At 45.2% G+C, this 23,785-nt stretch overlaps 1 protein-coding gene across 1 annotated transcript in view; it reads right to left on the bottom strand.

Annotated features, from left to right (window-relative positions):
- The window catches only part of STAB1 (stabilin 1), a 66,298-nt gene extending 45,352 nt beyond the window's left edge, over positions 1-20,946 (bottom strand). The window contains exons 1-13 of the mRNA XM_054387215.1: positions 20,866-20,946; positions 15,349-15,485; positions 12,970-13,085; positions 11,719-11,804; positions 10,455-10,524; positions 9,492-9,587; positions 8,995-9,111; positions 7,806-8,002; positions 7,461-7,594; positions 5,800-5,927; positions 3,599-3,690; positions 1,996-2,118; positions 319-465 (exon numbers count right to left, since the gene is read on the bottom strand). Of these exons, the coding sequence (XP_054243190.1) occupies positions 319-465; positions 1,996-2,118; positions 3,599-3,690; positions 5,800-5,927; positions 7,461-7,594; positions 7,806-8,002; positions 8,995-9,111; positions 9,492-9,587; positions 10,455-10,524; positions 11,719-11,804; positions 12,970-13,085; positions 15,349-15,485; positions 20,866-20,946 (1,524 nt within the window). The remainder of the gene's footprint in view (positions 1-318; positions 466-1,995; positions 2,119-3,598; positions 3,691-5,799; positions 5,928-7,460; positions 7,595-7,805; positions 8,003-8,994; positions 9,112-9,491; positions 9,588-10,454; positions 10,525-11,718; positions 11,805-12,969; positions 13,086-15,348; positions 15,486-20,865) is intronic.
- Positions 20,947-23,785: the final 2,839 nt, after the last annotated feature.

The raw sequence follows: 23,785 nt of genomic DNA, 5'->3' as shown, positions 1-23,785 counted from the left end.
ATCCAGTCCAACCGATCACCCAGCCCTAGGCAATCAACTAGACCATGGCACTAAGTGCCTCATCCAGGCTTCTCCTGAATATATCCAGGGACGGTGACTCCACCACCTCCCTGGGCAGCCCACTCCAATGGCAAATCTCTCTCTCTGTGAAGAGCTTCCTCCTAACATCCAGCCTATACCTCCCCTGGCACAGCTTGAGACTGTGTCCCCTCCTTCTGCTGCTGGTTGCCTGGTTGATGAAAACAGATTTTTTTTTTTTTTTTGAAGTGGGTATTCTGCCATGCCAAAACCCCAGAAGAAATAGGATTGTCTGTGTACCTGTGGGTTTCCAAGGTTGCCAGTGCTGGTGCTCTTCCTTAGGGTGTTACTGACATGAATGATGCCATTGGCTGCAGGGAGGTTTGCGTGCAGCACGTTGTACAGTTCCCCTGGCAGGTCTTGGTACCGAAATGATTTGATGTATGGCTGGATAAGAACAGAAGGTTACTGTCTTGGGGTAGATGTTATCATGATAGATCTATAAATCATTGCTCCCTTCAGTGCTCTCTGCCTGTGGGTCAGCAAGGTGAAGGTACAACCAGAATGACTCTGGAAAAAGTAAATTTAAAGGGCAGCCTGGGTGTAAAACAAACCTTCCACCTTTACTTCACTTTGGTAATAGTTTGTTGCTGGGGGACACTTTTAAGCCTTCTGACAGAAGGAAGACCTAATCTGGGTCAATCAGCTCTAGAATTAAATTTGTCTGAGTGCAAACAACGCTTGATCCCAGCTCTGGCTCACAAAAGGGTGCACTGCCCATCATGTAGCTGTTGCATCAGCCTGCCAAGGACAAGGGGAGAGGCATGGTGCCTCCTACGTACGGAATTTGGAGGCAATCCTAGAACTACAGCTTTGATTGCAACTTTTATTGGCTCTTAAAGCCAGCAAGGAGTCTTCAGAACAAAGCCAAACCAATCAGGCTGACTGAATTATAAGGCATGTATATAGGTTGTACACAATCCTTCCCTATTGTATACAACCATGCACTGAAGCTGGGCATATGGAGGGGTTCCAGAGGTAACCTGCAAACTGAGCACCAAGGTAGTGGTGCTGCAGTCATAATCTAAGTACAGGCATGCACAACTTCCCCATGCTTTTCATTTCACCACGTGTATTTACTGAACTGCTTCTCCCTGCCCTGAACCTCAGCTCACATCACTGAGGATTCTGGCTGAAACAAAGGAAAGGGAGGGCAGACTTCCCAGATCAAAAGACTCCTGTGTAAACAAACAGGAAAGAAATTTAAAAGGAACATGGACAAGCTCAGAGCAGGTTCCCTGACTCCAAGTAGTGCTTTGTCCTTTTGATGCATGCAGGGTGCATGTGTTACGACCTAGACCTCAAGGCCAAGGCTGGCTCCTCAGAGCGGAAACACACAGCCCTCCCTTGGCCATCTGTGAGCATGCACGCAGGAAAAGTGCAGGATGGAGAGAGAATAGTGGATGCTGGAAAACATGAGTCAACTGAAAAAGGGGAAGAGGGGAAAAAAAGTCTTTCATTTCAGAACATAATGATGAGTAAGAAAAATAGAAAGAGGGGAAAAAGGAAAAGAGGCAGCGAACATTTCAGCATGTGGCTATGTCCAAGCACACAATCTCCAAAGAGAAGCAGCATTCAGTCTGAAGAGACTTTGCTGTCTCCTCCATGTCAGCCATTGTGGCTGCTAACACGTAGGGAAAGGGTCTCCTCCCCAGAACACACATGCAAAAGTAGGAAAGATCATTCCCAAGTCAGATTCTGGTTGTCTGCAAGACACAAAAAGTGGTTGCTTGGGATATCTGATCTTAAATCACTGTGCTTTGGACTCCACAAAGGAGCTTCTTGTTCTGATGGCAGGCAGGCTGATCAGAGAAAAAGGGTTTCTGGTTAAGAGAGTGCACCAAGAAAACTGCTCAGGATGCAACCTGCCTTGCAGGAAAGCAGCAGTCCAGGACTGCAGTTCAGGAGATCCTTTACCTGCCTAGTGAACATTAGCTGATGTCCTGACAAGGTCCATATAGTCTTGGCTTTTACCATGTCTTCTATCATATGCAGCCCAGGAACAATGTGCATTCTGCACAACTGCTCAGCAGTGGTGTCCTTTGGGGAGCAAAGACCACATACAGAAGATCAGTGACACATTCTCTTGAATATCTCATTTACTGCAAGACCCAAAACATGTTCTTTCCTCCAGCTAACACACTGAGAAATCCTTAGCATAAAAGATTGAGCTTCCTTCTTCATTTTGGATCTCTGGAGTAGCACTGTGGCAAATCTTTTGCTTGTCAGTGTGCACATTCAAACCCAGTGAGACTGATTATCCAGGGGATTCATCTAGAGTCACCTGCAGGTTAGAGACCTATTGGACCTGAACAATTTAAAAACTATCCTTGCATGCTCCAGATTATAAACTGTGCTGAAGCAGCCCAGACACAACCTTTGTTTATGTTGGACCATGTAGGTGGTGTACACTGCGGAATTTACATTTACATAACCCAAGAACCTTTCCTGATGTATTTTCTATGCATGCAGAGGTTACCACAATGCCCTAGGTGCAGGGTCTGACTTGGGTTAGTGGAAACCTCTGCTCAACAAGGTAGGAGGAGGAGGCTCACATCCCTGGCACTTGTAGGTTAGGAGTTGCTCTCTGGACTCTATGTGAATGAATGCTGCTGTGTACATAGCTTTGCTCTCAAGCAAAGGAATGATGTTTCTAAACCAGTTAGAAACATTCCAATGAGGTTGGTCTGGGGAGTTTATTGTTAAGACCTATTTATTTACCTTCTCATATCAAAGTGCTAGCTGCAAGCTAGCTGCCAGCTGAAACACAACAGGCATCTTGCTTAGCATGCAATTAAAATCCCTACTGCATGACCTGCATTTGTAGCTTGTGTGCTGATTTTTGGCTGTCTTGGGAAAATTTTCTTCATATACCTTCTCATCTTAATGGTGGATAGCATGGGCTTAACTGTGCAAAAACTACTGTAAATGAGCCAAATTTAATTAAAAATTAGTATTAAAAAAAAAGAAAATTGATCTGCAGGACCTTCTTGCTGAAGCCTAGAGTCCTCAGCCTCTTGTCCTGGCTCCCACAGCAGTTTTCTCCAGCCCTGTCATACTTACTATCCCCATGAATAAAATTAGCTCTTCTCAAGAAGAGGGCCATAGATCCAAAATCCAATACTTGATACAAATCTCAGCCCCTTTTGAAAACCTTGCCCTCAAGCAGTGAAAAGCCACCTGAAGTTTAAGAACAGTCCCACACAGGAGTTTCAAGCTTTACATGAAGAACGGCCAGACAAACTTACACTTCCTGGCATTAAAAACAAACTGTCAGTGTTGGAGAGAGATAGAGGCTTTAAAAATAATGTGAGGGATGTAACATCCTCTATCAGACAGCAGCTTAACCAGACAATGAAGTCTTCCCCAGAGATTTCTTCTATAAATACTGCCATCCAAAGTTCCTCTCTCATCTGTATAGCAATGTTTTTAATTTTTTTTTCTTTTTTACAGGCTGCAGAACTCAGGCAGGAAAGAATCTTTAGACAGCAAAAAATTTGCTAAAGCCAAGAAAACTTACATTAAATTCCATTCTGTCGTGAATGGGAAGAAGGGATGGGACAAAGACTGTGAAAGGCCCATGTTTGGTCAGCAGCATTGAGCAACCAGCAACTGCAAAGAGAGGGGCAGTGTGAGGTGGTTACTTGGCATATGGTGTAACTCCAGCAACAGTGATTCCTCTGGTGGACAGCCCACTTCAATCCACCCGTTTTTAACCTGGGGCAAGTAACTCATGCTTCTTTACAAGGAATCAGAGGCAGCTTGGCATCTCTATCCAAGCCCAGAGGCTTTGCTATTAGCCCTTAGCACCTGCCCACAAGATATCTGAAGGACTGCTGGTGACTAGGGTCCAGCCTGAATCACTGTTGAAATTTGCTGAATGCTGGTAAGGATTTTGTTCCCACATGCTTACTACCTTATTCACTGTCTTCCCCTTGAAACAACTGATTTTCAGGTGTCATCAGGATTTATTGAGGCTAAATACTTAAGAAGCTGCTATGAACCCCAGTTGATAGTCTTCAGTGGTCCATCAGCAAAGTCCACATCAGTTGAGGTTATTAAGTCTCACTGCACAGGAGTTAGGAACCCAAAGATCTTCATGCAGTTGTCCATAGCACAAATCATTTTGGAAAACCTGAGTGTTGACAGCATTGATGTGTAGCAGGGATGAGTATTCACAAATGCTAAGCTGAGCTTAGCCCTGTGTCTGCTTCTGTGAGGTTGGTGGAGATAGAGAAAACTGTGGAGCAGATGCGCTGGAGAAGGTATCTAACCAAAATATACTTTGACATGGGTCTCATTCTTTCCTTGTGTTATGGTGAGGCAAAATTTAACCTTTGTGGCTATCACTCCCAACATTTAGAGTACATGGGTTCTAAACCAGTCTTCTATGCTTTGCAAAGCAATTCCTCACTCAGCAACTACCATGGTGTATAAAATAAAGCCTTTGCATCTCTACAACAGCCACTCACACGTGCCTGCTGGCATAGAGGCTGTGTAAGAACTTCTTTACAGTGAGGGTGATGGAACACTGGAACAGGCTGCCCGGAGAGGTTGTGGAGTCTCCTTCTCTGGAGACCTTCAGAACCCACCTGGATGCATTTGAGTGGACTACCCTGGGTGATCCTGCTTTGGCAGGGGATTGGACTTGATGATCTCTGGAGCTCCCTTCCAACCTCTAATGTACTGTGATACTAAGTAGAGGAGCCATGGCACATCAGCCTCAAGCATCACTGTGTCTCTGCAGCAGCTGAGAGATTGCTGTGCCTTCAGCATAGCTACCACAAGAGGTTTGATACAAGCAGTTCGAGTCACACCTCCAAGGCACATTTTCCTTCTTCTGCAGACATGGCATTTCCTTGACCAGGACTGTCAAACACCTCATACTCATCCACTCTGCAACAACCTCCTCAATTTGCAACCCAGAAATAATAATGAGTTCAAAGATGTGGTGTGTTTAATCTTGCAGCCTGTGCTCATCCACTGCGAAACAGATCCGCTGTGTTGAAAGGCTTTAGCCTTCCTGACACACTCTTGTCCCCACACAGCCTTCCTGACACGCTCTTGTCCCCCACACAGCCTTCCTGACACGCTCTTGTCCCCCACACAGCCTTCCTGACACACTCTTGTCCCCACACAGCCTTCCTGACACACTCTTGTCCCCACACAGCCTTCCTGACACACTCTTGTCCCCACACAGCCTTCCTGACACACTCTTGTCCCCACACAGCCTTCCTGACACACTCTTGTCCCCACACAGCCTTCCTGACACGCTCTTGTCCCCCACACAGCCTTCCTGACACACTCTTGTCCCCACACAGCCTTCCTGACACGCTCTTGTCCCCCACACAGCCTTCCTGACACGCTCTTGTCCCCACACAGCCTTCCTGACACGCTCTTGTCCCCACACAGCCTTCCTGACACACTCTTGTCCCCACACAGCCTTCCTGACACACTCTTGTCCCCACACAGCCTTCCTGACACACTCTTGTCCCCCACACAGCCTTCCTGACACACTCTTGTCCCCCACACAGCCTTCCTGACACACTCTTGTCCCCCACACAGCCTTCCTGACACGCTCTTGTCCCCACACAGCCTTCCTGACACACTCTTGTCCCCACACAGCCTTCCTGACACACTCTTGTCCCCCACACAGCCTTCCTGACACACTCTTGTCCCCACACAGCCTCCACCCCTGAAGCAAACTCAAAAGATGTTTACCAAACATTTTCCTTGCGATGCTGAACTTCCTAGCGAACCTTCCTCGGGAATTAAGCTGATTTATCTCACCCAAGAGGTCTTTGTAGCAGCTTCTCCCATCTCCAATTTCCCCTTCTCTACACACACAGCTAAGAGATGAGAATGAAACAAACCAAATCGTTATCGAACAGCTGGCAACACATTCAACAAAGGTGAGCAGAACTACACTTGAAAGACAAACCACAGCTTTAAGGTGTAGGTAAGAGCTTAGTAACTTCTGCCTAAGCTCAGTGACAGGAAGAGAGAGATGCACACTTCTGGAATGCAGGCAAATTTGGACCTGCCCAAAGAGAATGAAGAAGCTTGCTCAGATACAATCACCACAAGGATTCTCTGCTTCAGACATCAGGGTGCAGATAGCCACAATATATCTATCAACACCTATCTAGATAATTCAGTCAGCACCAGCCATTACAGCACCTGAAATTTTGAGCTAATGTATAAAAACCCCACAGACTAAGTGCAAACCTAGCAAGCAGCTCCTGTGTGATCCCTCAGCTTCGGTGAGAAGTGCCAGCTCAAGGACATCAGTTAGCTATGGTTTGTTTAAGACTTAATGAGGGCTTGAGGCAGGCTAATGACTTTTCCAGAAAAGCTTATCTGCATGTGAAAATCTCTGTCCTGATTCACACGGGTTTGCAGCCCTTACTCACAAACTACTTAACAGCAGTGCCCTTTAACCATGTGTTTTTCCCGTTTGGGTTTTGTCCAGGTATTGGCTCTGCTCTTTCTGTTTCAGGGATTCAAAGACATGCAGCACGGAGAGAATCTGACACTTCTCCAGCCTCAGAGGGCTGAGTGCCAGCTGCTAGGGAACAGACACACTAAGGCAGGGACTGTGCTGAATGCTGTGTCCTGCACTTTGCTGCTGTATCTTCGGGGAAGGAAGCTGTTGCTTCAGGTCTGGCCTGGAGCACATGAAGCAGGGGTGGATGCAAACAGTTTTAGCAGCACTTGAGAAGGAAAGGTCAAGGAGATGGGACTGCTCTTTCCCTCTGCAGTACTCAGAGAAGCTCCACCTTTTCTGGGTAACAAACAAGATCCCCACTGGAGCTTTCTCTGGTGTTTGGGATGCTGCTATACAAAACCGATCCTAGATCTGGCAATATTCCCCATCTAAGGAGTACATTCCCCATCTAAGGAGTATCAGGTGGTTTGCTCCAGAGGGCTGAATGAGGTCTGTTTCTTCCCTCAACTTCCCTGTTTCCCATCAATTTGCAACTCTAATGAATTTCTTGCGTACAAGCCTGAGTGGATGGACAGTCCAAGACTTAGCTCACAGAATCTCATGTGAGCCAATGAAAGGCATACACTGATTATTAACTGCTAATACCCTACCAATATCACCACCTTGGGGACCTACACCTCCAGTTCACATCACAGCAAACTATGCTGCCTCAGACTGAAAGTTCCTTGTGGCCCACATGCCAAAATTTACAATGACTGGTGCAAAAATCTTTGCTTTTAACAGGCTTGTTACAAACAGGCTCCACTCAAAAGGTGACTCCAGCCTGTTCTCCTTGATCAGCTTTCAGTTTCGTCAAAATTCAGCCCATCCCAACTCAGTTTCCACCCTGGCTGCAGAATAATCTTCTTTCATAGCAATCTCTAAACTGTCTTACCTAGGATGCCCCTGGGAATTAATTTCACACTTGGCAGTTAAGTCACAGAAATACTGCTGGCAGTCGCTGGGAAACACAGAACACTCGGCTGAAGGAGTTCTCCTGCTCATCCCAGGCTTGCAGACACAAGAGGCCTAGGGGAAGGCAACACAATGGTTACAGAGCTGCAGTCATCCTGTCTTACCCAAGAAGTTGCCCTGTGAAAGAGCTGCCTGGTTTCCCTTTGCAAAATCTAAGGTGAGGAGAGCAGATGTGATCAACACAAGGCTGAGCTCCCTTGAAGAGCTTCTCCCCAGCCACGTTTCAGAGCCTCTCAGGTTGTTGAAGAGCTGTCACTGCCCTTACCTCTCCTGGGCGTCTGTAAATACAAATGGTCGAGTTTTCTGGACAGCCTCCGTTGTTGTCAACACAAGGATTTATGGGCTGGCAAATCCTCCCATCTCCTTGAAATCCTTCTTGGCAGGTGCATTGATACTTTTGTGGTCCAAGAACCTTACACTCAGCAAAGGGGGAGCATGGAGAAGAAGCACAAGGATCCTGAGCTGCAGTTAAAGAGATGAGAAGAGAGAGTAACTGAATTTCTGTTTTCAGAACAGCATTTCCTGCAGCACAGCAGAATGCAAAAAGCCTGGAAGGTATTGAGTACAAGTCATTTATTCTGTTAAGCTTCTAACGTTTCCTAGGGAAATAAAAGAATTTCAGATAGCAGATGTTTGGAGTTTTTTGGTCTGAGGAATTAGGATGACACATTTCATAGAATCATAGAATGGTCTGGATTAGAAGGCACCTCCAAAGGTCATCCAGTCCAACCACCTGTGCAGTAAGCAGGGACATCCTCAACTAGATCAGGTTGCCCAGAGCCCTGTCCAACCTCACCTTGAATATCTCCAGGGATGGGGCCACAACCACCTCCCTGGACAACCTGTTCCAGTGCTCTACTACCTTCATGGTAAAAGACTTGTTCCTAACATCCAATCTAAATCTGATCTTCTCTAGTTTGAAGCTATTACCCCTTGTGTTTTCTGTTGCTTTACTAACAGAAGTACAAGTGAGAGAGGATGCTTGGATTTACTTCTGGATTTTTATCACACCTGAGGATATATGAAACTGCAGTTTGGTCAGCAAAAGCTGCAAAGAACCAGTGAAACCAGAGCTATCCATAACTCCCTAACCACATCTTACTGACTTTCTCTTAGCAAAGCTAAGAGGTCAGGGAAGAAGTCCTCCAATTACACACCTCATTATTTAACCTGGGACAGACTCACCAGACTCACCCCTTGTTGCAGCTATTTCAGTACATACTTCTAAGCAAGTGCTGGATGCACCCTGCAACTTTAATTAATTTCTTGCTTTCAGGGCTAAGTGAGAGGAGACCCAAAAGCCCTTGGTCCTAAGAGGGAGTCCTAAAACCCAGGCTCTAAAGCTTCTGCAGTGAGGTAAGCGTGTTCACAATGATCCAATTCAGCTGAAGATGGCAGGGCAATAAGATTTTTCCAAACAGGAGATCATTTAGGGTCCCAGATGAGTCTCCCACCTTGGCAAGTGCTCCCACTCTTTGTGTAGCCCAGCTTGCAGTCACACATGGCTGTCCCATCCCGTACCACGCATTCACTGTTGGCCTCGCACGTGATGCCTTTGCAGAGAGGGAGCTCTGGAATCACAAAGCAAAGAGAGCTTCCCTTTGAGCACGCTGGGAGACAACTTACTGTACAACAATATTTGGAAATTAAGGCAAATGAGGTTTCCAGAGGCCCCCAAGCTGGCATGAAAGCCAGAGGATAAAGTGTAGGTAGTCAGGTCCCACAAGTCTTAGAGAGGTGAAAGGCTCTATCTGGTTTCCAGAGAAGGAGATGGGACATCTCAGCCACTGTCATGGAATGAGGAGCAGATTTAGCTTTCCCCTCTCTCTAGATCTCCAGTGCCCAGAAGATCTTCCCTCTGCATTTCCAAACTCTTCATTGCCCCCGGCTCCTTTTGGGCCCATACCATAGCTCAGCCCTAACAGTCCCTCTGCAGTACCACTGCATTTACCTTGGTCACACCTGGGGCCGGTGTAGCCTCCATAGCAGGTGCAGCTTCCGTTCCCCATGACGCCGCTGCTGCATTCTCCGTGCACGCAGTCACACACTGCAAGGGAAGTCCAGACAAACCTCACCTTCAGCTGCAAGGCAGTGCACAGGGCTCCACTGCACTGAACAACCACCTGAGGACTTTGCACCTTGATTCTCCACCAATAATCCACAGCAAATGTAACTCCTTTGAAAACCAGGCCGTGACAGGAGCTTGCAAGAGAGCAAACTGCATGTCCTGAGCTCAAGTACCACCCTGTAAGAGAAGCCTTGAATGCAACATCTAGACCAGGTTTTCAAACGTGTTTTAACTTCCCAGTCCTCTAAGGCCCCTGCAGCCAATGTGGAAGGAGTGTTATGAGAGCCTACCACATCTCTGATACTAGCATTTTTGGTCTTGTGTGAGCACAACCACCAAGATCACACCTACATCACAAACAAAGGATAACAGAGAAACCAGGAGCTGGACAAAAGGGCTCTTTCAACAGCCAGGTTGTGCTGGTCATAAATTGCTTCCAGAAATAGCATACATGAGAAAGCAGCACTGTGCCTACTGATTTTGTAAGGAGGGGCAACAAGGAAGAAACTGGGAAACAAGCAAGGTAGTTACAAGAGCCTGGAAAACACTTGGGAAGGTGAGCATGGGCTGCTTCAGGAATGTAGGTGACAGCCTGGGCAAAAACAGAGAAGAAACTGGGGTGGTCCTGGTAAAGGGAGAGAGATATTTACAACAGGAACAATGGATTTATTTGAGTGAAAGACTGAGATGCATTTGCCTAATGGGATAGTGGAGAAAGGTACAAAGACAAAATGCCAGGACACCTGCTATTTAACACTGCCAGCTGGCATCTTCTCTCCAGCAATCTTCCTTACTCAGCCTCCTCCTTCCTTGCTCTTAGTTATTTTGTGGAGGTTTCATCCTTACCTGACTGACAGTTTGGGCCAAAACGATTTTCATCTCGACAATTCTGGCAGGCAAAACCAATGTACTGCTCCTGGAATCACAGAATCATAGGGGTTGGAAAGGACCTCTGGGGATCATCTAATCCAGGCCCCCTGCCAGAGCAGGTTCACCTAGGGCAGGCTGCAAAGGGCCCCAAAATGTCCCAGTTATCCTTTCATATTGCTGCATTGTTCCACACATCACAACAGTTCAAAGTCTCTCCCCAGTTTTGATTTGCTGTTATAGTTGAAGACATGCAGTGAAGAAAACTGATCTGTTCATGGCTCTAGTAGCACTAACCAGCCCCATGGCAAAGAAAACCAGAGTGTAAGCTGACACACAGAGGGTATGCAAAATGCAAGCAAAAATCTGGTGGGCATTGAGGAAAGACTGTCCTGATCACAAACACACAAGAATGTGCCAGCTGGCTTCTGGTACCTCTCTGAAAAAAGAACTTGGGATTCACTAATGGCAGTGGGACTTTGACATTGTTTTTACAGGTAGTGGGGAACCAAAGTGTGTATTTTAATTGATATAAAGTTCTTGGATTTAAATAAAAAAAATCTATTTTTTTTTCCCAAAGAAGGGCCCAAAAGGTAGGATTTTATCTCACAATGCTATTAAATTAAAGATACTGTAAAACCCTACAGTTCACAAAACAGAGTTTCAAGGCTGGCACTGATCCATTAAGCTAAGAGTTTCTGAAACTCTGCTCTGTATGATTCCAACATGCAAGAATTGTTTCTGCTTTTGCTGTGTGAAGTCTGGAGCTCTAAAGAAAAAAATAAACATCTGTCCTAAATTCTCTTTCTGGTCTTTCCTTTTCCTGAGAGAGAATTTGCCTACCAAGGTGCAGGACCAGTTCTCTTTCTGCTCTCTCCTTTTCCTGAGAGAGGATTTGCCTACCAGGTGCAGGACGGCATCATCCAAGCCTGGGAAAGGTGCAGTGCATTCAGAGCCAAGTATCTCAGGGTTTCTTGCAGCCACAGACACTGATTGTATCAGCTGATCAGAGGGTTCATGCAATTATTTATTCATTTCCCCCCCTTCCTCACCGACAATGTCTTAGTGTTACTGCAGACCACATCAACCCTCCAGGAAAACCACAGGCACTGATGCTGGAATGGAAGAAGCTGCTAATGACCTCCCAGGCAGAAGGGCAGCTTTCATCCAAAGCATCTGCAGAGATGGTACAGAGCTCCCTCCAACAAAAGCACATTACCCTCAGAATAAATCATCCACTCACCTTGCAGGTGCAGGTCCCATTTTGCTGAATACCATCCAAGCATGTCCCATGGCCACTGCAGGGATTTTCAGAGCCACCTGGACACTCTAGCAGGCAAGAGACAGGCCAGACAAGCTTGGATTGAACCACCACTGCTGTATCCTCATTCCCCTCTCCTCTTTCCCCAGGCATTCTTAGATATGCAAAAGCAATTGCCTCTTCACCAGCAAAGTCCCTGCCTGCCTATCCAATACACCTAATGCTGGCACACAGCTGGTGGAGATGGCCAGGAGGGGCATCAAGGACCAATTTGGCTGCTAGGTAAGAACAGCCCTTTATTTCAAGTCTAAGAAGAAGACCCAGCAGCTCGTAACAAACAGAATTTCAGCAAAGGCACTGAAACATGTTGAGCTTGAGCCACTGCTTTTAGCAGGAGTGAGAGGCAGCATCAAACACCTGAGAGCAGTTCTGAAACTCAGGACAGACAGAAACTTGCTTCACAAAAACACTGAGCAGTGTCAGCTCTCTCTGACCTCATGAACAGCTGCAAGTGTGCTCAGAAAAACACAGGCCACACATCTTTGGAGCAGGGTACCTTCAAATTCTGGGGACTGTTTCTGGTCATTCTAGGCATTAGTTCTTCTGACAAAGCCAGCTGCTTATGCAAACCATCTGTGTGAGAACAGGGTCAAGCACTCAAAAATCCCATTTGCTGCAGGACTGGAAATATCCCAGCAATCAGTTACATGGGAAGTGCTTAGCTTAGTAGGTCTTGCTCTGGGATTTTTAAGACAAGGAAAAGCAACTTCTTAGTCCTTGATCTAAACCTGAGTGGGAGCATTGGGGCAGTTATTTTCACCCTCACTTGGGATTGTTAAGTATTTTCTAACTCCAGCCTATACAGGAGAGCATGTGGCACACGTGCTGCAGACTAGAGGGACACCAGAAAGAAATATCTTCCTCTTCCTTTGGAAACTTTCTTAAAGAGGAACAAAAACATCCCTTTCCAAAAGCTTATTTAAAAAAAAGAGACAAAAGGAAGTTCCACCACAGGGGGTTATGTTATGTGTTAAATGTAAAAGGGTTCAGCTCATCTAAGGCAAAGAGATTATTTCCCCATTATATTCTGAACCTCCCAGACAGAAAAATGGAGGTCTTGTGTTTGAGGAATAATGAAAATTAATCACCTTGATGCATATTTAATGTGTCTTGTTAAAACTGGTTTGACTTATTCAACAGCTCAAGAGCATGGTAGAAAGAAGACAAACTCACCATAGCACTCTGTGCCCCAGAATCCTGGACAGCATCTTTTCTCCTCAATTTCCCTCTTACAGACGTGATGGCATCCTGGCTGGGAAAGGATATTTTCTCCTAACTTGACAGTGAATCTTAAAAAGAACAATCCCAGGCTCGTGATTACAACAGGAACACACCACATGCCTGCTGGGGGCTTTCTGAGCAATCACACTGCAATGCCCTGAGCTCTGAAAGGACAGAAGGACTCTCATTCCCTGGGCACAAGAATTGGCACTTGGGTTATGGCTTCTCTAAGGATGCCCACTGACCTCAGACTCAAAGATTGGTTATAAGGAATCTGCCAGGGACTGGGCAAGAGACAGGACATTGGGAAGTCTCAGGGCATCAGGAGAGAAGACTTAAATAGCACAGAAATGAAGTTAGGATCTCCAGGGTGAAACAGCATTTAACTTCCCAACTAAAATAACTGTGGAAGGACAAAATCCCTTTGCAGGACTTGTCTTTTTTTTGTCATTAAAGTTTCCAGATGGAAATGATGGACATTTAAATTAATGACAGGACACTGCCTCAAGCTGCCCCAGGGGACGTTCAGATTGCATATCAGGAAGAATTTCTTTACTGAAAGAGTGGTCAGACATCAGAACAGGCTGCTCAGGGAGGAGGTGGAGTCCCCATCCCTGGAAGTGTTCAAAAAACAAGTAGATGTGGCACTTTGGCATGTGGTCTAGTGGTCATGGTGATGTTGAGTGGAAGGTTGGACTTGATGACCATAGAAGTCTTTTCCAATATTAATGATTCTGTGCAATTTGGATTTAGTATGTGTGTTATACACAGATTCTCTATTCAATTTTGGCCAAACTCCTTAAATCTCTGTGTCAGTGTGAGCTGAAATTCCCACCCCCACCGACAATAACCAGGCTAGCTCAGTCTGGAAGCAAATGAAAGCTGTATTTACAAGCAAAATTTACAACCTACGATGAAATGCAATGAATATGTACATATACAAAATTCACAACATTTACAAATATATACAATCAACAGAAAAGCACAACCAATCTCCCTTTGCTTCCCCCCAAAAGGGACCTTTCCCAAAGGGCCTCTCTCCCAGGGACCTTCCCCCCAGACCCCCTGGCAGAAAGCAGAGTTATCTAAAGCAGAAAGTTGTTAACTTAGCTTGCCAAGGTCAGTGTGTTATCTTCAGCCAGAAGAGAAGAAGAAACAGCAGCCAGACAGCCCAGCAACTGCCCCCACTGCAGATTGCAGAGTGCCCCACTTTGTTTTGAGTAATAATTCTTAAACATTTCTATCTATCCAATGGAAGTGTTTAGAGCAATCATTATATTTTGCTTTCTTACACCCAATAGTGACTTATTTACACTCTTTCACTTTCTCTGCTTGAACTTAGCAAGGAAAAATTAAAAAGACAGTTTCAAACCATCACAATCTCCAAAGAAGCAACTTGTCCTTGGTGGCACTGCCTCTTGTTCTGCACGTATGCAGTAGAGAACTATTCTTAGGACTGTCCAACAACCACCCCAAGAGCAGCTAGCACTTAGAAAAGCTGCATACACTCATAATTCTCTTACATTTCATTTTATTTTTGGAACCACATCCTTCCCAAAAGGAACTTGGAAATTGTCTTGATAGCACTGCTGCTCGGGCTTCAGTCTGAGTCCTCTGCATGTGGCTGTGCAAAAACTGCTACCAACTGCAAACCTGTGACAGCTATTTTAGAGTATTTCAGCAGAACAGTGAAGCACAGCAAACAGCAGACAATGGAGCTATATGTTAGCAGCTGGCATTCACTGCTGCGCAGACATGCAAACAATAAACCATAGTGCTTCATTTTTAAAAAGCTTCCTGGTAAATTCAGTTTTCCTTCACTCATTTCCTATTAGAGTGGAGCTCAGCAGAATGAGAGCAGGGAACACATGAACAAGTGATTGTCATAAAGCGAGCTAGGAAGGTAAAAAGTTCAGAGGGCTATTGCTGGAAGCTGGGAGGATAGACAAGGGGAATTATCATTATGTTATTTTCCTAATAACCCACTATGGAGTTGTGTGTCTGAAACAGGTTTCTGTGCTAGTCAGACCTCTGTTAAGCTGCTACAGCAGGATGAGCGAACTCAAGTGGTTTAGGGTAAATCAGAGGTAATGATCATGTAGTTTGTGCTGTGGATACAGAATCCTGAGGCCAGCAAAAGATCTTGGGGTTTGCAAGGAGACAAAAGCAACAATAATAGGGACCATAAATCCGTTTTTATGCACCTGGAAACAAACTTCTTTGAATCCTTATAGCTCAAAGCACAGGTGTGTTCTCCTGAAGGCATATACTCTACTCCTTGCACAGCAAGACTGCACCAAATCCTGAACAGGCTTAAGAAATAGGTCTTACCTGCAGTCCCTCACTCCTAATCCTTGGGTGGTCTTGGCCCAGCCTCTTGGACACAGCATTTTAGGTGCCACAGCACAGGAGGTACACGCTGTGTTTGTGGTGAACATCGTCTTGACGTTGCATCGCATGGATTTTAACTTCAACAGAAAAAACACAATGCAAATAAGCCCCAGACGAAGCTGTTAGCCTTGCCACTCATCCTGCCAACCTTTAATCTCTCTATCAACATTGTACCATTCCTTAGACACCACTGGGGAGGGCAGTGAGCAGCACAGCTGCTGGGGGGTACACCACACACTCATGGACCAGACCATCACACCACACGGCTGCCTGCTGCTCCTCTTCAGTCTCAGCTGGAAGGCAAGAGGGCAGACCACAGCAATCTTATCTCTCCTCTGCACCCCCCAGGAAAACTTCTAACCATCTCTAAAATAATCATAACTCTGCAGTGGTAACTGATCTTTGACAAACATCTGGTAGGGCTATGTGAGGACAAATCTGAAGTTAATAACACTTGCCAGAAGACTGACTGAAGATCCCACACAGCCTTTTTCTTTTCCATACCATTGCTGTGATGGAGTTCATTGGTGGTTTCTTTGCTGTTTCATGGGTCTGTAGAACCAAATGCTTTAGCTCAGTCTATTTCCCAGAGCCCAGGAGCTGCTCACACAAATACTCCTCCTGACGATTGCCTTTGACACAGGTGAGGGGGGTGTAGATTAACAAGAAAGGTGCTCTGCACCTCTCTGACCACCTAGATGGCCCTTGATGCTTTGATCCCAAGTGTGAAGGACTTGGTAAGCACTGGCAAGAAGTTCAGGTAGGAGAGTTTGATTATTCACACAGCTAGTGATAAATTCAGCATGAGTCTGTCCACCCAACCGGAATAATTTTAGGGGTTCACATTTCCTCTCAGGGTTTTTCTGTACCCCTGTACCCATTAACACTGCCTCAGAGCAAATCATCATCATCAACCTATGGCAATCTGCCACAATTTTACCCTAAGAGCAGTTTCTTGGATTTCCAAAGTCCTGCAGTCAAGCAACTGCACAGAACCCTCATTGCTCATTTTAAAAACAGACAGCATTTGCCATTGATGGTGGCAGAGAAAAGCTGGGAGGCATGAGCTGTGTTTGCCCCAAAAGGTCACTGGCTGGAAAAAACCCACACAGCTCACATCAACTGTGTCTCCACAGGCACTGTATTTTCTAAAAATAAAAACATTAGATCAAATTTTGGGAGGAGGCCTTGATCTGGCATTTTTTAAAGCCAACCCTGAACAATGCTGTTAATGCAGCACTTCTCCCATGCCCAGAACTCCTTGTTTTGGATTCCCATCAGCAATCTCAGCTTTGCTTCCCCTGAACTTAAGGCTCAGATGCATACATTTGCCTCAAGGCAAGGGAGGAAGTCCATGGCTTCCCATCGGTTATCAACAGCTCAGGAAGGCCCTCCCATATGACAGCCAGAAGCCTCTGTCAGGAAAACCTCCTGAGAGATAACCCCTAAGTCCCAGGTCCACAGGGACATCTCCCTGGAATGTTTTCCTGACTCACACCCATGTTCCCTCTGCCTAGAGTTGGGCTTTTTCTCACCTTCAGTGGTCCTTCTTCTGCAGCCATCCATGCAAGAACACTGCTCAGTGAAGAAAGTGATTTCTGTGCCTGTGGTTGTCCTTCACATGGATACCAATTTCTAGTTGTGCATCTGGGGCTTACCTTACCATGCAGCAATCTTTGCTTCCTTTGGTGGCAGAATCTCTAAGGAACCTCTTAAGTCAAGGATTCCCATGCAACATAAACAGCTCAGACCCAATCTGAGATCCACCAAATCCATCTATCCCAGCTTTACTCCTTTTATTCATCAGGAGGAAGATCAGTTTTGCTGTTCCTTGTGTTCTCACTCCACTGACACAAAGTACAGCCAGAGAGTTCCCATTTTTTGTGGAGCAAAACAAAGAAGGCAGCCAATATGGATGGATAAATGAGGTGCTATCTCCAGAGTCCTGCCATTGTGGGGTAGGGAAGAAGTCCACCCAACCAGTTGATTCAAGTACAAATGAGGACTCCATATTAAAGCTCAGCTTTTGAAAGGAGCCAGTTGAAGCACAGCACATGGGTCTGACAGAATGGAACCTCTCCTGCCTTTCTAGTCCCATCAAATCTCAGCTTTAACCTACACTGGGTCAATGCTTCAGAAAAGAATGGAAAGGAAAAAAACCAGAAGCGGACACCTACCCATGAGTTATGATGTTAGCATTGCCATAATCACCCCACAAACCTTTATCAGATGTCTGAGCCACCCCCTAGCTGTATGAAAAACACCACACAGCTGAGCACAAAACACATTAAACCTCTCCAATCTTCTGTTTAATCTTTCCTTCCAGGCATCAGGAGTTGGCTGGCAGCAGATACGGTTGGACCACTAAATGTGTTCTCTGTTGTGGTGGAGGAGGATGACACCATTACTCACATATTATTCCACATTATTCCATTTCCCTTCTCTTCCCTTTATCACTGTGGCTTTGTTTCTAAGTGGAGATGAACACTGGGAGAGGAGAAGGGTTGTCACTCCTCCCTGTTGGCATCTTTAATTTCTTGCAGGCCTCTAGGAGAGGATAATTACTGTAGATTCCTCCTGACCCTACCTTCCTGGGACACTTCATGAGCTTTAGGCAACTTTCCAGTAAGATCTTCCTCTTTTTCTGAGGAAAGATGCTTGTGTCAGCAGCAGCAGGCAGGGGAAAAGAGGAAGAAAACAGCTGTGTGGAAAACAATTTAAAAAATATATTTCCCTTCTTATTTGAGTGACAGAACTGATGAAGCAGTCATTTTCTGGAGTGTTTTGCTTCTTAGAAAAGCAGAAGAAGGAATCAAGGGACATAAATGCAACAGTTTGGATACTTGAATTTTGGAGGGGATGAAAGACAGACAGGAATTTGAGTCAGAGCTGCCTCCTGGGACACTGCCTCATGGAAAACAATGATGCACTGCTCCCTTGGGCTCACCTGTGACCACTCTTTCCATGTTTGAAGATGCTGATTGAAGGAGCAGTGAGAGGGAATTTGTACCCCTGCGATGCAGCCATGCTGCCTGGTGGGCCAAGAGTCAGTGAGGTGCATGGTGGCTGTGCCAGGGAAAGGGGGTGCAAAAGTCACCCTTCTGCTCAGGTGATGTGGTGAGCCTGGGCTGCATCACACTTTGGGTACAAAGCAACAGCAAAGGAAGAGTAGGGCCCTCAAAGAGCTCCAAAATCAAAGGAGGCTCTTAGAGCAGAAGACATCAGGCTGTAGATAAAAGAAGGTAAGGGCCAGTGTGCCTCTACCCACACTGAGCTCTGTCTGCCAGGGCTGGACTCTGCTCTCTGCTTGCTCTCAGACCCTTGCATGTGCATGAGCAGCCACTGCCCTCTGTGGCTAGCTGAGACACCTCTGAGCTTCTGAATGCTGCAGTGCTTCCTTCCCTCCTCTCACTCTCACGTCTCAGCTGCTTGTGTTTCTCTTATTGTATCAAGAGAATAAGCTGGGGAGGATTTTTTTTTTTTTTTAAGGACTAGTTTAATTCCTCTCATTTTCACCTTTTATCTTTTCCTTCCCAACTCTAACACAAATCCTTCTGTAGGGCAAAAACTCAAGACAGAAAGAAAACCACATTTGGACATCAGTGTTGGGCTCCAACAATCCTGGGAGCCAGTTCTGGAAACAGTCATTATTTAATGAATCACCAAGTTTCCAGTGCATTTGCCCTTTACAAAACACATGTTTGAGTCATTACAAGCACCTACCTTCCCAAGAAGCTCTCAGTAACTCTTTTAACTGCACAGAGCAGCAACTCCTGGACACACAAACCCTTCACATTTGTCCAAGCAACTTGTCAGCCCGAGGGTGAGCAATCAAACTCAGAGATCACATAACATAAGATCTGTTATTGCCCTGGTGTTTGTCACCATTTCAGCTGCAGAGCAGTGGAGGCAGAGGTGTGCAGAGAGCAATCCTCTCATTTCCCACCAGTCCTCCTCCCAGCAAGCCAATGGAAGCCTCTTGTGAAACTACAGCACTTCTACTGCGATCAGATCCAAAGGCCCCAAACTATCAGACAAGACTTCATTAGATCCTTATTTTTCCTTACCTTCCATTAGAACCTTTCAAATATTTCTTCTTTCTCCAGAATGAGGGAATCTTTTGAGGAAAAAAACCCAACTCTAAAAGGGAGTTATTTTTGCTGGATTAAACAAACTACTCCAGGGGTGATTCAAAATATTTCACTTCTCTGTGACTGAGTACTCATTACCTGAGGTTTTAACTGTTTTACACCAAGCCAGACACCTCAGGGATTATGGAAACTAAGAGTGTCTCAAAGTGAAGAGACATGAATTTCCACTTGCAGCAGCTGAAGATCTGCCTGTGAACACACTGCTCTACTGGAACCCATCTGCTTGGAAATCATGCCTCCAGACAAGCAAGCATCACCAGTAGGGACAAATTCTTCACATTTGTGCTCAAGTCACCTTAATGATCCTACAAATCTTAAGGCTCATGAGGTCCTTTCCTTATTTGCACACTTATTAGTCATTTATGCCCCTTTTGTGAGAGACTCTAAGCAAAAGCTTCCACCCAAAGCATCTTTTCAGTGCTGCTTTTTTTGGTAAATGAAGTCTTCAAGATGAACCTTACTTGACACAGGTCTGTCTACTCCCCATAAGGCCCTCTGCCATTCAAGACAAGACCACCTTTCCATAGCCCAGGGAATAAGATTTCCATAGCACAGGGAATAAGATTTCACACAGACTCTGACCCTGTAGGTCAGTTCATTCTTCCAGCAGCAGGACACAAAAAAGGGGATGGCAGAAAATGATAAGAATATGAATTAGTGTGAATTCTAGCCTGCAGACTCACCATGGAGCCTAGACAAGAGATCTGCAAAGGCAGCATCTGCTCTTCTAGCTGCTGCTGAACACACGAACGGAGATAAAGGAGGCAAAGGAGAAGTGACAGAACTGAAACAAAACAGAAAGTAATCCACACTCCTCGCTGGGAGTGAAATGTACTTGAGACAAAGGTATCCAGCCTGCTGCAAAGCAACTATTTGATCAGATTAAAAAAAAAAACAAACCAACCCAACCCAAAACTTTTTATAACATTCTCCTAGGAAACTTATGGTCCTGTTCTGCTGGATGCTAAGCTCCCATCACATGTACTGAACACAGTGGGAGACAAAGATGCTGAGCATGTGCTACTTTGGAGTTCAGTGCTGAGCATAAGTACAATTTTATTCTCCTCTAAACATCCAGCAGCTGCCTTCAACTTTATTTTTAGTTCCTCAGTGTAGACAGCATACATACTCACACATAAGCAGAGAAGATACCTTATAGCCCTAAAGTTTTACTGCGGATGTTTTCCTGCACCTAAGTAAATGCAAATGAGAAGTGGAGTTTTGGGAAGGAATATTTAATAGCATCCAACCTTCCAAACATGAGGAAACATTGAATGAACATCTAAAGAAAGACTCACAAACTTACCTTCTGATTCTGGCAGTCAGCTGTGAGAGTGAAGCATGCTGCTAAGAAGAAAAGCAGCAAGCCAGGAGGCTGCATTTTCATGATTCCACAGGCAGGACCCTTTCCACAGAACGGGTGGTGAGAGAGGCTGAAACTTCTGTAAGAGAAGACCGCCTACTAAGAATCAGATCCAAGACAAACCAGAGGTTAAAAGTAAACAGGGAGAGAGCATTTTCATGCTGGGCTCTTTGGCTGCAAAGCCTTCAGAAGTGGGTCTGCTGCTTCTGGTGTTACATCTGAATCGATATCACCTTTTTCTTTCTTTCTATTCAATTTTTTTTTTTAAATGCACAAGCAGGACTCCTTAGTAAAAGGCTTACTCAAAACAGGAACATCTACGGATTTCCTCTTACATATCAGTTCAAAACAGAAGGAAGGAAATCCTTAGTTTTCAACTAATTGGAATGAAGAGAGGTTAACTGTATGCTTAACTGCAGGCAAATCCAATTGGCCAACTTAAATACCATGAATTCATGAGGGGTCAGTTCATTTCCTCTGACCACTGGTGTTAGTATATTCACAACACCTCACACAGAAGATAAACCAAACCATCACTTATCCCACACGAGCTAAGCAACGTCAGTGGTGTGCTGTGCTTCAGAGCAACAGTGTAAGCACTTTGCATCAGTCAGGCAATCACTTTGGGTGGGCTTTGAAATGCATTGAACATTATTTGAAATGTATTGTGCATTATTTGAAGTGCATTGAACATTATTTGAAATGCATTGAACATTATTTGCAAATAATTGAATATTATTTGAAATGAATTGAATATTATTTGAAATGAATTGAATATTATTTGAAATGAATTGAATATTATTTGAAATTAATTGAATATTATTTGAAATTAATTGATTATTATTTGAAATCTACTGAATATTATTTGAAATTATTTGGGCTCCTCAGCAAGAATAGCATCACGTTTTGCAAGGACCATGGAAGCAATGATGAAACTCATCATTTCCCAAACACTTTGCTGACTGCTTAATGAATCCAAGGAGCACTTCCTTAACACTCAGAATGGGAAGGTCCCAAAATGGGATTAAAAAACAACAAAAAAACCCCAAACAACATGCTAGACTGAGGTATGGTATAAGGTATCTTTCTATTATGATGATACCATTTATCTTCTCCTTTTGAACATTACAAACAACTAATAAGTCATTATTAACAGATTTTACATAAACTTTGTCTCCCTGTGCTGCCACGATAACCCACTGCACTGGGTGGTCTAAGGACTGCTTCTGTTAGTTAACAAATCCTGCTGAGCTATGAGAGATCTTGGAATTTTCAAGCCATTGATAGCACATGAAGGTGCCTAAATCAAACCAGGGTAAATCAGAACCTATTCTTGCATTTACAAAAATAGTTGAAAGAATAACTTTCTTTTTTTTTTCTGCCCCCTGCCCACAGAGAAAGGTACAGGTAGTGACACATGAAGCATGCAGGAGCTGCTGCTGTACTTACTAGCGACGCTGATTGTGCTTCACCTCTTCCTCCATCCCACAGCCACAGGCAGCATGATGAGCAGCCAGCACTGTTATATACTCTGCACCAACAGGAAGCAGATAAGGCACACAACCATCCACTGCCACCCATGGAAGAAGGACCAGCCCACAGCTCAGTCTGACCACTCAGACCACTTGTCCTGTTCGAGGACAATTGCAGCCCTGGACCATTGCTGCCCAATGGACAGCCACTCTGTCAGGGGCAGAGGGTTCACACAGCTCTGGAAAATGTCTGGCACCTTGCAGACCTGTGAAATTTAGTATTGAGAAGAGAAGACTGAGAGGAGATCTCATCAATGTGTATAAATATCTGAGGGGTGGGTGTCAAGTGGAGAGGACCAGGCTCTTTTCAGTGGTTCACAGTAGTAAGACAAGGAACAGCAGATTCAAGCTTGAACATAGATTTCACCTCAACATGAGGAGAAACTTCTTTACAGTGAGGGTGGTGGAGCACTGGAACAGGCTGCTCGGGGGGGTTGTGGAGTCTCCTTCTCTGGAGACTTTCAAAACCCACCTGGATGCATTCCTATGTGGACTCCCCTGAATGATACTGCTTTGGCAGGGGGTTTGGACCCTGATAATCTCTAGAGGTCCCTTCCAGCCTCTGATATACTGTGAGACTGTGAAATGAGGCAGAGGCAGCACAGCTCAGACCGGTTCTGGTGGGATGGAAAAGTCACAAATGGGCAGTGGGGGCATTTACATAGAGCGGTACATTAGAACCATAGAATGCATCAGGTTGGAAGGGACCCTCAAAGGTCATCTTGCCCAGCCTTCCCTTCCATCAGTATGGAAGCTGTACAGTGCTTTCCTTACCAACAGTCATGATACCAGAGTGCCCATGCAAATAGAACAGTGAGCCTGCTTCTCTGCTCCATGCTGCCCGTGAGGCAGACACAGCTAGAACAGGCAGCAAAGGTGAAAATAGCTTAGCCTGAGACACTTGAAGAAGCATGGGCACCTTTACATGAATCTTCAGACCGTTGTCTAAATGGCTCAACCCTGAAAGCGTTAGAGGAGAAAGACTCACAAAGACTGCTTCCAAGGCTTTCCCCTGGTTCTTATCATCCCTGTATCCTACCCACTGCAAGGAAAGGAGGATGGGAAGCAAAAAAGGCTGAGTGAAATTCCTGTCTGAATTGAATAAATCACTCACAGCAACATCAAGAGGTTTGCAGCAGGACTGAACAGTTCCCAGCCAGTTCCTTATCAGACCATACCTCATTTAAAGGCAAGAACTACAACAGCAATAAAGGGGGGAAAATGCAAACAAGGAGTAGTGCCATTGTACAGCAGCACAGCACAAACTGAAAAAGCAGAAGGTCACCTGTCAGCAATTGCTGCTTTCTTGATCAAGTGGCATAGGCAGAGTG

This window comes from Indicator indicator, chromosome 15 (assembly GCF_027791375.1).
Source record: "Indicator indicator isolate 239-I01 chromosome 15, UM_Iind_1.1, whole genome shotgun sequence".
Taxonomy (NCBI): domain Eukaryota; kingdom Metazoa; phylum Chordata; class Aves; order Piciformes; family Indicatoridae; genus Indicator; species Indicator indicator.
This window is presented reverse-complemented; position numbering and strand designations above follow the sequence as displayed.